The sequence below is a fragment of the Ostrea edulis genome, chromosome 4 (assembly GCF_947568905.1).
Source record: "Ostrea edulis chromosome 4, xbOstEdul1.1, whole genome shotgun sequence".
Taxonomy (NCBI): domain Eukaryota; kingdom Metazoa; phylum Mollusca; class Bivalvia; order Ostreida; family Ostreidae; genus Ostrea; species Ostrea edulis.
In genome coordinates, this window is record NC_079167.1 from 61,608,178 (window position 1) to 61,625,396 (window position 17,219).

General features: G+C 34.1%; 1 protein-coding gene across 1 annotated transcript; it reads left to right on the forward strand.

The window, feature by feature from the left end:
• Positions 1-952: 952 nt before the first annotated feature.
• On the forward strand, positions 953-16,686 carry LOC125670153 (DCN1-like protein 3). Its single transcript, XM_048905147.2, has 3 exons — positions 953-1,080; positions 7,924-8,128; positions 11,356-16,686. Exon 3 carries the CDS (start codon positions 11,391-11,393, stop codon positions 12,264-12,266), a length of 876 nt encoding a protein of 291 aa, XP_048761104.1. The 5' UTR covers positions 953-1,080; positions 7,924-8,128; positions 11,356-11,390; the 3' UTR covers positions 12,267-16,686.
• Positions 16,687-17,219: the final 533 nt, after the last annotated feature.

Here is a 17,219-nt window from a genome sequence, read left to right on the forward strand (position 1 = left end):
CGATCGTGTTCATCTGACCCCCAAGCGATCCTGCACGTCCGTATGAGCAAGGGCGTGGTGACGTGCACGTGGTGACACATTCCCCAACACACACACACACACACACACAAACACACACACATATATATATATATATATATATATATATATATAATTATCCACTGAATTTTTTTTCAAAATATCCTCTAGTCGTATACACGTAGACAGCCACGTAGTAACTGTCCCATTTCAACAACTCGTTTAGATTCCATCATTTATATCTCACTAAATACACATCTAACCTCAAATGTTTAGGTGACACATTGATTGTCAAGAGAATATTTTCTTTACATATTGATCAGTCTCAGTATCAATGTCTAATTTTTAGAAATCCTTATTCTTATTTTTTTAAATATAAAATATCTCTATGCGCAATCTAATCAAAATTAGATGTTAGATCCGCTCGCATATTCAAAATCTAATCTTAATTAGAGTGCTACATGCGTGGTGTACGTTTATAAAGTTCCAATTAGATATTTCGTACATGCTTGCGCAGTTTGTCACGTAATACTGTTACTATGTCAACCATCACAACACCTTAAAGCTTGACATGAACTTATTTCGCTAAATTACTATTAAAATAGCTAGAATACCGTAACTCCATATACTCCCATTTCAGCAAATAATTCACCATCAAAACCATGGTCAAACGTTATCAGTTGCAAACCAAGCAATAATAAAATGTGCATGAAACTTTATCAGACCGACAGCCACAAGGAAAACGCAGTCCGTTTCCAACAGAAAAAAAACACGTCACAAGTCGCTATTTATAACTCACCCAAAATGGTTCTGTTAACTTGCAAAGGAAGGGCATGTACACGGGACATGGCAATAGTCTGTCGTGGGGTGGTGGGAGAGAGAGAGGGGGGGGGGGTGTATGTGTGCTGCTTACCAGTATAGACGTGAGATTTATACTGAGCGGCCTTGTGGGATAGTCCTATACGGGGGACAGTGTCTAAGGAACTGAAAGGCGTAGATTCATTGAAAGCTTATATTGGAAACCTGTGACAGCGTCCATGTGGCTGGTAAGGAGAAGAACAGGTGAGTAGACACCAATAGCAATGGGACGGAAGGAGAGGGATGGAAATCCCTGTTCATCCCCTCTCTACTTCCCATTATCTAGCTTGAGTGCCGAAAGTAAATGTTCAGATGAAAGTTTTCATTTTACTTTTCATTCCCCTTAAAACAAATCTTTCTTAATTTAAAAAAAAATTCTTTTCACATTCTTAGATGTACATTAAATTGAAATGTCACGGGTTATTGAATTACTTGATTTCACAACAATGCACGTTTTAATTCAAGCACCTGGAAAAACATTATGAACCGTACGGAAGTTGTTCATAATGGACTGTCATGCAGTTTCAGATATAATTTGGACATATACCAACAAAAAAAAAAAAATGGGAAAAAAAAGAATACAGATATATCAAGAGAAGTGGCTTCCTGAGATATGTTCATTTAATTTGTTTTATAAATATATTATGAATCACGTGCACTGCTGATATTCATTATTGAATAAATATATGCCAGGTAGGCGCTTTTCTTAGCTGTCATTTTGTCACAACAAAATTAATTAAATGAGAATTGTCCCACCTTATACATTTCAGTAATAATACCAGTATTTAATGATTTAAAACACTTTTTTACCCTCAAAAACAGGCACATGAATATGTGATTTTGGTGATTAAATAATTATTGTCTTGCAAGACAATTATTCTTGCTGATATATTTCTTTACACTAAAAGTGGTTATCTAACGTAGTTTTATTAGCTAGGCTTCTCTTCTGTTTGTACAAAATAAATGTCTTTATTAGTCAGTAATACATATTCCCATGCCATTGAAAGATTTTGAAAAAAAAACAAAAAAAGCGGAATTGTCATCTCTTTCACAGCTAATGCCCCTTTGATATACATGTATCTGTGCTATTTTTTTAAGTGTCACAAACTCAGCAGTGTTTTGCATGTATATCTAGATAACGGTCTTTAAAATTCCAATTTTATCATATGAAGGTCAGCTATATTTGAGGAATCAGGCACCCCTTAAATGAAAGGTTGTCAAGTTTAAAAACGCCGCCGTTCACAGAAACTCTTTAAAAACAAAAGGAAAATGAGATTTTGGGAATTTCCTATTTTGGAGTTCGCATGCACCAAGCAATATAAGTTAACTCATTTCATTCACAATTTGAAAAGGTAAATGATTTTCAAAATGCCTTTCCCCTCTGTATGACACATACATGTATCAGGCATCGTGTAATGCTTGGAAATTCAGGGATATTAATTCAATTTCTAAAAATAGTCCTACCGATAAAAATATTTATTGGGATGTACCTGTATATGTTTTAAAAGAGATATTTCTGTGACAGTGCAAATGGTATATGTATAGATCATAATATGATTAGTATAAAATATTTTGAAAAACTGACTATGTATGTTCACTTATTTACAATATTACACGATTCTTAGTTAGGGATCAGTCAAAATTTGGCTGCAATGTTGATTATATCACATTACATTGTTTATCTATATAGAACACCATTTTTGTATTCTCTGTATACTAATCTTTTAATGACAATTGTGTGTTATGTGTATTAGATTATAAGGAGAAGAACTAGTAGGTTGTACGAACTTGCTTCTGACCCTTTTTGTATATACATGTATATTACAGTGTATATACACAAAAAAAAAAAAGAAGAAGTTCAAATCAAATCATTTATGGAATCATGGGACTGGTGCAAAATTCATGGGACAAGGACTTTTGTCAACTTTTACGAGTTTTTTTTTTTTTCTTCTTTAGTTTGGTCGTAAACATGGGACATAAATTTTCTCCGATGATTTACAAAAAAAGAGTTTGTGGCAGAGAGAACGCTGTTGCGTCTTTCAAGAATTTTCAGGACTCATATTTTCCCGACGGGCTTTTACACCTTTAACACGTTTTTCTGTTGTGATTTACATGGAAGCTAACGGAGCTGCAATGTTGCCTTGGATTCATAGCGAGGTTCATTAAAATGTTCAAAACTACAAGTAACAAAGTTGCAAAGGGTAACATATGTATACAACAATTTACAATCAAAACCATAATGTATACGTGCATGTGAGATAGTTTGATATTTTATGGCAATTATGGTAATGTGCAAACTTACTTCACATTATTTCAATATGTCACAAGAATAAAGGGGGTGAGAAACTTTGATTTTCATAATAATTGTACACCAGAGACCTTGACAATTGAATTTGTGACCATAGTGACAATAGGTCTTCCAGCCATGAGCAAAAACGGAACTATATTTTCCAGAGGAGAAATAACATTTAGCTTCAGTCAGTATCGGACAATCTTGGTACATGAAAAAGTGAAGGTTGTCAAACAGTCCATTGCCATTTATAGTTGATATCAGACACTGTCCAGTCAGATGAGGAAGAATCATTTTGCACCGGTCCCATGCTTCCATAAATTTTGATCAGTCCTTAGAAATAATCCTGTATAATGTATTATTGGAGCGACGATTGTGCGTTCTGTTACTCCCCACAGACCGTACGAAGCGCTCGCCTGCGCCCACTCCAGTGATTACGAAACGCATGGAACAGAGGAAGTATATAAAGCACACGATCCAGACAGTTCGTGATATCGGGAGCGGGCGTGTCCGTCTGTGCACTAAGTTTTGCTAAAGTGCAGTCAAACCATATCTGCGATCATATAAAAGATGCGTGAATGAACTTTTACACATGAAAGGTCTAACTCTGTTGAAACAGCGAATTTGAGTCTTTAGTATTATAGTAATTACATTCAATAGACTACAAATTGATGAGTACCGCTTTCATTTTTTTTTAAATCTTCATTTATTTATCTCATGAAAAACACCATCTAACAATCTAGTAATTGTATACACATGCCCCCCCCCTCTCTCTCTCTCTCTCTCTCTCTCTCTCTCTCTCTCTCTATATATATATATATATATAATATAACACTCTTATCTTATATAGTCCTTTATAAAATCATGAAAATGAAAGGTGAAGATAACGAACGGTGATCAATCTCATAACTCCTATAAGCAATACAAAATGGAGAGTAGAGCAAACACGGACCCCTGGATATACCAGAGTTGGGATCAGGTGCCTAGGAGGAGTAAGCATCCCCTGTTGACCTGTCACACCCGCCGTGAGCCCTTGATCAGGTAAACGGAGTTATCCATAGTCAAAATCATTGTGCCAAGAACTGCCTAACAATCGGTATGAAACACGTCAATCTAATTAAAATTAGATGTTAGACCCGTTCACATACTCTACATGGTAGTGAGTATGTGAGCGGATCTAACAGCTAATTCTAATTAGATTGGAAACATGTTAGACAGCATTTTACCCAATAATAAGTTGTATAGGTAAACTAGATCGTTATAACGACCATAGAATTTTTGAAATGCTGACTTTAAACGAGACTGTTGGAACCCCTGCACCATCAACTTGTTTGTCAGTAGCCTGCTTCGATTTAAAAACTTACCATAAGCAGAACAACTTCTTGTGTATCGAATCAGTTGAGCGATATGAACACCATATGCATGTGATAATGGAATATTGCTACATAAATATGGGAAGTTGAAGCTGAAATCATCCCGTTTGTCATAAAGTTGAGTTGTTAGTTTGCCGGTAATATCTACTTTCAATAAAACATCTAAGTATGAAGCAGAAGTGGACGACCCTGTGGTGTCTTTTATTTCGAGTTCACTGGATATATCGAATCGACATATCAATGAAAATTATTATTGCTAATAGATAATATGTCGTCGATATATCTAAATGTCGAATTGAAGGCAAGAGATTTTTTCCTCTCACGAATACGTTTTTGAATGAATTCTGCTTCATATGAATATAAAAACAGGTCGGCTAACAAAGGAACACAATTCGTGTCCATGGGGATTCCAACAGAGTGTTGGAAGACCTGATCACCAAAGACCACGAAGATATTGTTAGTGAGGAACTCAAGCATATTTTTAATTTCAATTTCATAGTACTTGTGCGTGGAATCAGAGTGGCGTTTAACAAAGTAATTTTTTGGATGACTGATCACTAGATAGGAATATTTGCGTTTTCCATTTTTGTTGAATAAGCAGCTGTCTATGATGTCAAAAGGTATAGTCTTTAATATACATATATAGATAGATAGTTAGATAGTATTACTGCTCGATTTATTTCATCCAGAATTTAACATTGAAGTCTATAGGGAAAGCATGTTTTAATAAACCTGAAATAAAATTAATCATTTACCACACATATTTAAAATTCTTATTTTTACAAAGGGCAGATAACTCTTCAATAAAGTTTCAAGTGCGAAAAGGTCAGCTTCTAATCATTTACCAGTCATGTGAATTTCACCTACTGCACTCTCATCATTATTTAACGATAACCATTTATGTTGATTTAAATCCTTCAGAATTTTTCAATATCCTTTCATGATTTTCACAAATTGACTGTTTAAAACAGTTGCAAGAACACATTGAGTGAAAAAAATCAACACACATTTAGAGGCGATTCTAAAGTTGAATTCAATGAATTTTTCTTACAGATATTATCTTCGTTTGCAAATGTATTTAAGTGTGGAAATCTGGCTTAAGATTTCATATAGATATGGCAGGGACGTCAAAGGACAGAATATTATGTAAATATTAGGTGTGCATTAGAAAAGAGAAACTGTTTAATTATGTCTATTGCAAGGAAATCCCAAAGTGCTGATGCATGATGGTGAATATTGTTGGTGAATATTATGATAATTCATAATATAGGATTGGCCAGCAGGCATTGCCTATATAAGTCCTCTCCATATTACTTATTTAAATTTATGCATGATAGGAACATAAATTTTGTTAGAGTGTTTTCCGATAGTTATTGGGAAAAAAATCTTGTTAAAAATAAACTATTTCAAAAGTCTAAGTTTAAAGTAATAATCATTGATATGTTTCAAAATATTGAATCCAAGGGCAATATAACTCTGTTTTTATTAATTTCTTTATCAAGTCTATTATAGATGTGATAGAATTCCTCTATTTTTTCCAGACATTTTGTATATTTTTGTGAAGAAACAGTTTCGTGAAATTTTTATGAATCCTATTATCGTCATAACCAGTTTGTATGAAATTTTGATAACACTGTTTAAGGGAAATTGCGATTTTCTGACACATATATGGTTCTGTTATTTATATCTCACATCTTAAAAAGTGTGATGATCTATATATTTTATTTGATAATTTATCAGTTTTAACTTTACTAAATGGAAATAAATACACTTTTTAAACTTTTATTAGATAAAACTGCAAGTATGGAGTTACCTAGGGACCGGTCAATATTTATTGGGGGATGGGGTGGGGTGGGGTGGAGTGGGACCGGTGCAAAATGCAATAGAACACACATTTATTTTGACTTACATACTGATAGGACTCCAACTTTTTTTTATTTTCAACACCGATAGGACAGTTATATTTTTATTTTTGCAAATGTATCAATGAACAAAAAATATTATAAAGTATTTCAAACTTTGAATTCAACTATCTTACAAACAATAATACTGAATTGTGAACATGCTTTATTTCATGTCCAAGTTGAATATAATATAGAAACAATTTGCAGTAAAATACTGAACCTTTGAAAATTTCAATATTAAAACATGTAATTTAAAATCACAAAAGAAGTATTCAGCTGTGAATAAAATTGTAAAAATTACATGTAATTTTGCATGGATTATGGATTTCAATCATAGAAAATAAAATGGTATATCATGTTGGTCATAACTTGAAAGATACAGACCAGAATTTAACTAAAGTCTAAACACATCTTTAATAATTTGATAGTTTGCCATTACAACCTATCATTGGGTCAAATGCTGTCTGAATGGTTTCATACCAAGTGCTAGGCCGTTTTTGGCACACTGATTTTGACTATGGATAACTCCGTTTATTTGATCAAGATATAAAACTCACGGAGGGTGTGACCGGTCGACAGGGAATGCTTACTCCTCCTAGGCATCTGATCCCACCTCTGGTATATCCAGGGGTCCATGTTTGTCCAACTCTCTATTTTGTATTGCTAATAGGGGTTATGAGATTGGTCAATGTTCGTTATCTTCACCTTTCATAGAAAATACTGAGATGTGAAAAATACTTGTAAGTACATGAGAAAACAGTTCAGTAAAACAGTATAATTAGAAAATATGCAAAATGTAGCACTTTAAACAACAGTTTAACAAAAAGAATTAGATTATTTATTAGATGAAAATAATGAGATTTGTAACTTCACTTGACAAATTACCGAACAAACACATGACAAAGTAAACAAATGTTTCTCAGGAGTTTGAATGCCTTGAGCAGGTGATATATAGCTAGAGAGACTCTTAAAATGAAGTTAAAATGTTGTTTAATCGTACATATAATATATTTATTGATAAGATAGGACACACACTTTTTAATTTCACATCCGATATAGGACAGCAACGTTATAGTATTTTTAGAGAATAGGACAAAGGGATTTTTTAGAAATGGAAATATTTATTGATAAGATAGGACACACACTTTTTAATTTCACATCCGATATAGGACAGCAACGTTATAGTATTTTTAGAGAATAGGACAAAGGGATTTTTTAGAAATGGAAATATGGAATGCACCGGTCCCCCCCCCCCCCCCCCCCCCCCCCCCCCCCCCCCCCCAAATATTGACCCGGTCCCCTAGCTGCAAGCATTCTTCGCCATGAGCATTCTTGATAAACTGTGGTGGGTTTTTTTTATTTACCAAATAGGGTTCGGTGTCAAATTAAACAATCTTTTTCAAACGAATATTTCATACGTTGATGACATACCCAGGATAGAGAGATGTATAATGAACGATAATTGTGTTTTCTTCTGTAGTACATGGTTTGCTAGAGTTATCTCTCTTCTATATGACGTCAGAAGCACTAACAGGAAGTCGTCCATAAATCGCCTTCGACATGGATCAACAGACTCCAGCACAATACTGATGTCGCTGAGTAAAACCTAGAATCTTTTTGGTGGATTTGAGTTGCATCAGATGTCAAGGGATGCCTTTTTGGACGAGAGAGGAAATTCTTGAACGGTGATATTTTTATTTCATCGAAAACAGCGTTTCTATTAGATTGGACAATACCATTTGTGTTTTGAAGGGGTCAATAACAGCTGTGTCTCGTCGTTATTTATCGATTTCCTTTTAATTAACAATCTTTTTAACAGGAGTCGATAGTATTTAAATATACTTCGCCCAAAAATGCATTTTATTTTATGCGAGTAATGAATTTCCAAGCAGAAAATAAAATCTGGGCTGATTGAGAAACGTGCGCTCCCTTGTTATGAGATTTTTGGCACATTCCAAATGTCAGACAATGGATAACGTTTCTTTCGTGTCATCAGCTGATCATTATATGCTTTATATGAATGTGTTAATTGTGAATATCTGTAAGCAAATCTGTAAATCAAAACCTGTCATTATTTAGCCAAAGTACAACACCCATGTCCGAGAGGCATATTTTATCTATAGGCCTAGGCATTGCACCATGTGTACTTTTACCTATCTGTAACAAACCTGTTTGTTTGGCATCAAAGTGTATACTGGGAGTGGTATATCCTCTAAAGATGGTAAATTATCAGGTTATGTCTTCCCATTATTGTTTACTAGGTTGAATTATCTTAATACAGCATTCCTTCCACTCCTATCACATGCTTTTTATTGAAATGACTGGATGTGTTTTATTTGCTTTAAGGGTCATGGAGGACATTACAACAGTGCTCTTTATTTGAGCTTTAAAGTGTTGGACTTGGTGCTGCCTTTAGTAAGAGTAATCATTTTATTTACTGGTCACATTGGTGCAAAATCTATTATTAGTACAAAGGTGTTTTTAGGTACCCTCATGCACCATCAGACTTTTATTTGTCTCTTTGTGTTACCTACAAAGTAAAGGATTGCTTATTATCCATCATCTGTTAGTCTAAATCAGGGCTGAAGCTTTATCTTGAGGGTTATGCCCCTCTATTGACATCGATGTGCGTGTCCCAATGCATGGTCATGTCATTATATGAATGTGGATGCAAGAGTCAAAGCAATCTTGATTATGAAGCTCTGTAGTCTCATATTCGTTAGTGGTTTTAGTTACCTATATGGTAATATTTGGTTGTTTTCAGTTTAACCCTACATCAATGTTTTGGGGGTTTTTTGGCCTTACTAAGGAAAAAGAGACATAGGTACCAAGTATCAACAACAGATGAGGTGTTTTGGACAAAAAATTTTATATGGAGAAAGAGATATTAACTGCATTTGTGAATCCTCCTCCTCCAAAAAAAAAAATCAACCTGAACTTTTTTAAAAATTACAGCTCTTCAACAACAAAATGAAGTCCCAATTGAATTTTTTTCTTTCTTTCTCAAATCACAAAAAAATTGTCCCAAATGTGGTCTCGTTGTGGATAGTTTAAAAATCAAGAGAGTCTGAGAAGAAGAAAAAGAAAGAAATTCAGCCAGGCACACAAATGCAGGGTTGGAAATTACCTCATGTACGTAAGTCCAAGACTAGTAAAAATCATGTCGGACTAGTAAACTCTTTATGGCGCTAGTCCGTATGGACTAGTGAAAATCAGGATATCAATCTTGAATTGGGTTAAGATTTTAGCAAATTTGTCTAAATTTCTAATAGATGTTTGGTTTGATAAAATACTATTGAATAAAATAAATTTATAGAATTATTTTATATGATATTGGACTAGTGAAATTCTTTGCGGACTTGTGAACATCAATAGTCACTAGTCCGTACTGACTAGTGCTTGAAAAAGTTAATTTCGAACCCTGAAATGATCATAATGAATTGGGTATATGCTTGTAAAAGTTGTCAGCCCTACCAATGACCTATTAGCCACCATTTTTTTAATATTAGTATTATTACGATTTTTTGTTTTGTGTAGTTATATGTTATGTTTTTTGTCCTTTGATTCTGGCTTCATCATCTGATTTGTGTTTTTGGCCAATTTAGGGCGGTAGCCCTGAAGAACTCTGCAACTTGTCTGATCTACCACGCTTATTCAATAACATCCAATCCCCAAACTTTGATCCCAATCATATGTAGTTTTATAAATTTGATGAGATCTGTCCCTTGGCTTTTTAGCTCACCTGAGCCGAAGGCTCAATTGAGCTTTTCTGATCAAAATTTGTCTGTTGGCGTTGTTATAATCTTTTCACATTTTCATCTTCTCAAGAACCACTGGGCCAATTATAACCAAACTTGGCCAAACACATCCTTGGCTAAAGGGCTTTCAAGTTTGTTCAAATGAAGGGCCATACTCCCTTCAAAGGAGAGATAATCACAAAAATGCAAAAATAGGGTGGGGTCATTTAAAAATCTTCTCAAGAACATCTGGGCCAGAGGAGCTGAAATTTTCATGAAAGCTTCCTGACAAAGTGCAGATTTAAGTTTGTTTAAATCATGGCCCCAGGGTAAGATTGAGGCCACAATAGGGAATTAAAGTTTTACATACAAATATATAGGGAAAATCTTTAAAAATCATCTCAAGAACCAATGAGCCAGAAGAGCTGAGATTTACATGAAAGCTTCCTGACATAGTGCAGATTCAAGTTTGTTCAAATCATGGCCCCTGGAGGTAGGTTGGGGCCACGATAGGGGATCAAAGTTTTACATGGGAAATTGGGAATAAATAGAAAAACCTTTAAAAATCATCCTCTCAAGAACCAATGGACCAGAGGAGCTGATATTTACATGAAAGCTTCCTGACATAGTGCAGATTTAAGTTTGTAAAAATCATGGCCTCCAGGGGTAGGTTGGGGCCACAATACGGACTAAGGTTTTACATGCAAATATATATGGAAACAAAGTCTTCAGATATGGGCCAAGGTAACTCAGGTAAGCGATGTGGCCCTTGGGCCTCTTGTTATAAATTTCTTTCCAGTACTATAAGTAGCTTTGATACATCTAAATTTTAATTGATGGAAATTTTTACATGTCCAGACAGGCATCTATTCAAAGAAATTTGTTTACCTTCAGTAAAATTAATGTATCTTGGGTGGTTGGGTGTATGGTTATTTCAAACACTGGATATATTCTTGTAATATTTGAGTTTCAGCTAACTGTATGCAAAATAGGTATGCATCATGTATATACATTATGTAATAATTACATTTCTGTGTTGCAGACATTTTGCTTTTGTACCATTGGAACAGTGAGATGTTGCATGGCATCTTATTTTTCAAAGTTTTCTAAGGTCTCTGTATAAATATAAATGTAGTCTTATTCTTAAACAATCATTTTTTCTTGTCTTTTTAAAGGTCTCTGAGATTAAGTGCTGACTTTGGTTGCTCCAATGGGCAAGTGTCAATCTTGCTGTGAGGCAAAAGGACCAACTTCTGGTTCCCGGTACCACACACCCACAGATTACAGATCCAGAGGAGGGCCACGTCCCGTTAGCAAAGAATTAGAGTCTACCAGCACCAGCATTCCAGTCATGGCATCATCACGATCTGTTCCAGTGGCATCTGATCGGAAAATATTCACACCTTATCCAAAACTGCCTCCGATCAAGAAACCCAGCAACGGAGAGAACAAACGATTGTCCTTTATTTCCCGTGACTTTTCAGAATCAAAAGTTTTTGCTCTTTTTGAACAGTACAAAGATCCTGGTGAGGATGCCATCTTGGCAGAGGGTGTAGAGAACTTTTGTTGTGATTTGGAGGTTAATCCAGATGATTTCATTGTTCTGGTGCTAGCATGGAAATTTCAAGCTGAAATGATGTGTAGGTTTACAAGGGAGGAATTTTTACATGGTTGTAAATCACTAAAGGTTGATTCAATTAAAGGAATCCAATCAAAATTCACAGAGTTGTTAACTGAAGTGCAAAATAAACAGACCTTTAAGGATCTTTATCGATGGACATACAAGTTTGGTCTGGATGTGGAGACAGGACAAAGGACTCTGCCTATAGAGATGGCCATCAGCCTTTGGAAGCTGGTGTACTCACAGAATGAACCTAAACTACTGAGTCGATGGCTTGAATTTTTGGAGGATCATCCAAGTATTCGAGGAATACCTAGAGACACATGGGATATGTATCTGAATTTCACAGAACAAGTTTCTGATGATTTGAGCACTTATGATGATACAGAGGCATGGCCTAGTTTGTTTGATGATTTTGTAGAGTATGAAAATGATAGACAGAATCAAAATGTCAAAATGATGTAGGTAAAAGAAAAAAATATATGGTCCCTTTGTCCCGAAGACATTTTTTTTTACGAAAAAAGAATTTTTTGTTTGTTCATATAATGAACATGTGCTTGTTTAGATTTTTAAATTGTACAAGTCTGTATGGTGCATGATATTCATGTTTTTGTCATAAGCACAAGTGTAGGAGACTTTTGATATTCAGGTTTATCAGAGAGAGAAATTGTTGTACTTTTTTTTTTCATGGAATGCCTAATATGTGTAGGAAAAAATGTATGCATATGGTATTCATACATAACACAAGCAACCCACTTCCTGTGTTTGTATTTTTGTTCCATTTTATGTGAAGTCAACTGTGCACCAAAATGGCCAATGTAACAACAATTCTCATAAACTGTTGAATATGGCTATTTAATGGTGCAAGTATTTGATCACAACATAATTAGTACTTGCACTCTTGATTGACATTGAAGCTTGATCTATCTTTGCGTATTGATTACAGGGCATTCTTGCAAATCTACCTTTCTTGTACTTTTCTTTCACTGCCATTTTGAAGAGGGTATGAAGACAAAAGAATTCCTTTAATGATTATACATGGGACTGTTTGACCACACTGAATCTCGTATTGTAACACATTTTCTATAGCACACTTAATGGATTGATGCATGTATTTAAATTTTGTCTTGGGGCAAGCAGTGCACAAAATATTGATAGCATATAGTTTCAGTTTTGAAAAGTGTTAAACAGTATTATAGTAGACCAAGCAAAAACTTTAAAACCTTGACATTTTCCAAGTTTTTATGTGATGTTTGTAAGTGCACATGAATTTTGTACTCTACACAATGCATGCCCACCCTGTGTAATGGCGGAATTTTGTTTTTTTAGTGTTTGATGTGTATAATTTTGCAATGAGCAAGTAGTCCTAGCTGGACTTAGAATATGTTTCTCAGCTGTGTCATAAATTCAGTTGTCTCATGTGTGAAGCATATGATCAGAACAATGTATTGATTTGTTTGCTCAAAGAATTGGAATAACAGAGAGTACATAGGCTTAAATAGGGCCACAGATCAGGAATATTGAAGTGGTTTTTATGTGGCAAACACCTCGATAATGTGTTAACTTCAGTAGATTCATTTTTCTTCTATCATTTGAAAAACAAGTGAGGAGTGGATGTATGAGAGCTCAGTAAAATCAATGCCAAGGTTAGTTGGGAAGAAGACCTGGTTCCCTCTGCACACTGGGTATTTTTCACAACACTTTTGAAACTTTGTTATGCTTTGATAGTTTTAGTCTTTTACTGAATTTTGGATGAAGTATGTATTGGAAGCGAGTTTTATTTATCTAAGAATTCTGAATGCATGCCTGATTTGCAGATAAATACCCTTATAGATAATGTATGTCGTGCTCTTTTTGCAAAATTGGAGGTTTGGGGTATGACCTTTCTGTACATTAGAAGCATTATGTAAGTTATCATAAAATGTGTATGTATATTTAGAGATGACTGTGGGAATATCATAGTTTTGTGTATTAAGTTTGATTTAGTCAAAAATAATTGTGGAAAAATAGGGGAATTCTGACAAAGCTCATCACATGTAAAAGCTGTTTTATACAATGCTAAAGTTTAACTATCAAGTTAGTATGAGCAGTCAAACTTTGACATATTTAGATATATTATAGCCAGAAGCGCATTTTAATTCTATGTTACTACATCATTTGTCCCCAAGTATTTGGAACAGTGTTACTGTGTCCATTTACTCTAAATTATATCTTAGTGTGACTAAATGGGAATATGACTTTATTCAAATTCCACCATGTCCGTCCAAAAAACTTGTAGTTGGAGTAACCCTGTGGTAAGAGAATGGTAGTTTGATATCATAAAGAAAGACGTCATAGGGAATTTGACAACCAGGATAATGAGACATTTTAAGAGTCATTAAATGTTTGTGTTGTATTTATGATGTTAGTTAATATATGTTTGTACCAACATGTAATTGGGGTATGAGAAATCTCAGATTTCCTGATGCACTCTGTTTCTCATTAAGGTTTAATGTCATCTGCTATGACCTTTCCTTTGTGTGTTATTTTAAGTCTTAAGTAGTAAAAGCTGGATTAGATCTTCCAGAAATAGCATATATATCTTTGCAAACATTTTCCTAGCAAGACCATAAAAGCTTTTGATCATTTGACAGAGAGTCAATAGTATTGATTCTCAGGTGTAAAATACTTATCCAAATTCCTTGTTGATATTGTGGTTGATGAATTTTTCAAAAGCACCAAAGTATTGATGGAGGTTCATGTTGGTGTGCTAGTGATGAAATGAAAGACCATCCTGTCCCATTGGTAGGCACGTGTTGCATTTTTCTATTGCATTGGACTGTGTAAGTTTCAGCTGCCATGTTGTCACTTTCATGTTTATTGAAACAATTGCTTCAGTTTCATTTCAGTCACCATACATCATGCAGAACTGCTCAAAAGCATGTCATCTAGGAATTGATTTTTATGGGGGTTTCGTTTCTCTTCCCCACTTTGAAAGGCATTAGTTAGATAGTTGCCGTGGTAATGGTAAAAGTTGATATAAATGGTTGAAGGTTGGAAGAAATTTCTTCAACAAGACCATGATAAGCAACTGTTGTGAAATGCTAACCTTGTGTTTCTCATAATTGTATGTACCGGTGTGATTTTAGGAAAATTAGAAAAATGATGGTGGATGCATCATAAATCAATATTGATTTAATGAACATGTTTATTTTTAACAGAAGCAGTTATTGGTAAATTTTATATCACTTTTACCATTTTTAAATTCTTTTGTTAAGGGTTGGTTGGAGATAATTATAGTGGATGGATTTATATACTTTGATTGAAGTCAATTAACCCAGACCAGTGGTGTACATTATGATTAATTCATGTGTAGGTTAATGTGAAGGGTTAGGATTCAGTTGATACGTGTAGCACTAAAATTGGGCTTGGTGTGGAAGGGGGCAACCCACTTAATTTTTTTTTTTAGATGAAATATTTTTTTCTGAAACTAGAAATTTAAGCCAATTTAAATTGAAAAAAAATATAGCTTGATAAGTGGAAAACTAGGTTAAATACAATTTTGGTTATTAATAATAATAAAAGGGAACTGATAACAACAACATAATCTATTGTGGTAATGCCTTTAGTTAGTATCCAAATGATGTGTAGGCTACAGCCATTTAGCCTCTGTATAATGTACAGCACAGATGCACTACAGACATATTTTGAAGTATTCATGTGTGTGCTTTGAAATCATGCATTTGATATAAATTGTAACAATTTGAGGGGATTTTTTGCTATACATAGATTCTTATGGTGCAAATACCCTTTATGTTTTGTCTTTCAAATGGAGTCCAGGACTAGTTATTGTAATTTTTATAGGAACCCTGTTCTAGGACTGATGCATTGTAATATTTCTGAAGGGTCTTTTTTATGTCTCAGTGAAGATGGGGGAATGTAAGCATAATGCATGTTAAACATATTTGGTATATTGATGATAAGCAATGATTCTCACATTTACAAACACATCAGTGTATATATGTATCGCGGACAAAATTGACCCCGAATTAGATAGATTAGTGAGTCTTTGCTTATTTTGCTTTGATGAGACTGTTGTTTGTATTTTAAGGTGTGTGTGTACATGTCCATTGTCTATGGCAATCTCATGGTTTTAGCCTTAAGTTTTGCAGCTTAAAAGTCTGTATATTCATGTAGCTGGACCAACCATTGTGATATATTTGCTTGCAATAGGAATATAAAATTTCTGTATGTTTTTTTTAACTTTGTGATAATAACATGACTAATACTAATGGATAACGATTTACAAAGTTTGGAGAGTATTATCTGGAAGGAGACTTAAATGCCATGCAGTTGTGCAATACTGACAGGGAACATAACACTTATTAAGTCATTTCTATTTTTTGGTAACAGTAAAAGAAGAGTGCACAAAGACTAAGTGTCAAATGTAGAGGAAACCTTGTTCACATGTTGAGTTTGATGTGTGAAGGTTAAAGAATTAATATTCAATGTTATTACAAGATTTGTATTTCACTTCTGCATCTTGTGGTTCTGAAGAAATGTAGAGAGGCTTGGTCTAAAATATTAAAATCATATTTTTCTTCTTTTTTTATTAATTCAAATCATTTATCAAATTGACGAGGGGTTAACATTTTATAATGTAGGACATGATTTTCTTGAAAAGACAAAATAGTTTCATAAAAGTTTGACAAGGAGCAGATAGTATTTTATCAGTTTTACATATGAAAGTTTTTGTAATACTCTAGTCATTTGTTTTGTAGTGCACTGTAAAATGAGAAGAGTTTTCATTCTTTTTGTTCGTACAATCATATTGTAATGATAATACATCATAACTATTTTATGTGATGTTTTATCCTTGTGTTTACAGTAAATTCATACGAAGTAATGTTATATTGTGTGTGTTTTTAGAACTTCAGTTACACCTGCAGCTGGTGACATCTAAGTTTGAGTGAACTATCCTCGAAGGGACGTAGAACAGCAAGCTAACAAAATAGCTTCTAAACTTTATAACAAAATAGACTCTTCTAACTGCTAAACTTTATAACAAAGGATGGCGATATTTTGGAGGACCGAGTCACGTGAGGAATCCATGCAACCAGTTTTAAAAGATGTTCTAATACATTGAAGAAACTAGTAATAAAAATTGAAAGATTTGGGAAATTTGGAGAGAGAAATTGCTAGTCAAAAGTCACAGAAGGGGGATCGATAGTTTTACTCGTTAACTTATTGAACTAATCGGTTTTTCAACAAAATTTATAGTTCTAAGTGTTAAAAATATATATGAGTAATATGACTAATATATACATTTGTTTCGAAAGGAAGTAAGCTATTATCATAAAGTATTAGTTCACCCTTCATAGTACACATGTCATCGTTTTGTAAGCTGTAAATCAATTGTCGGAAGCCTAGCAAACATTC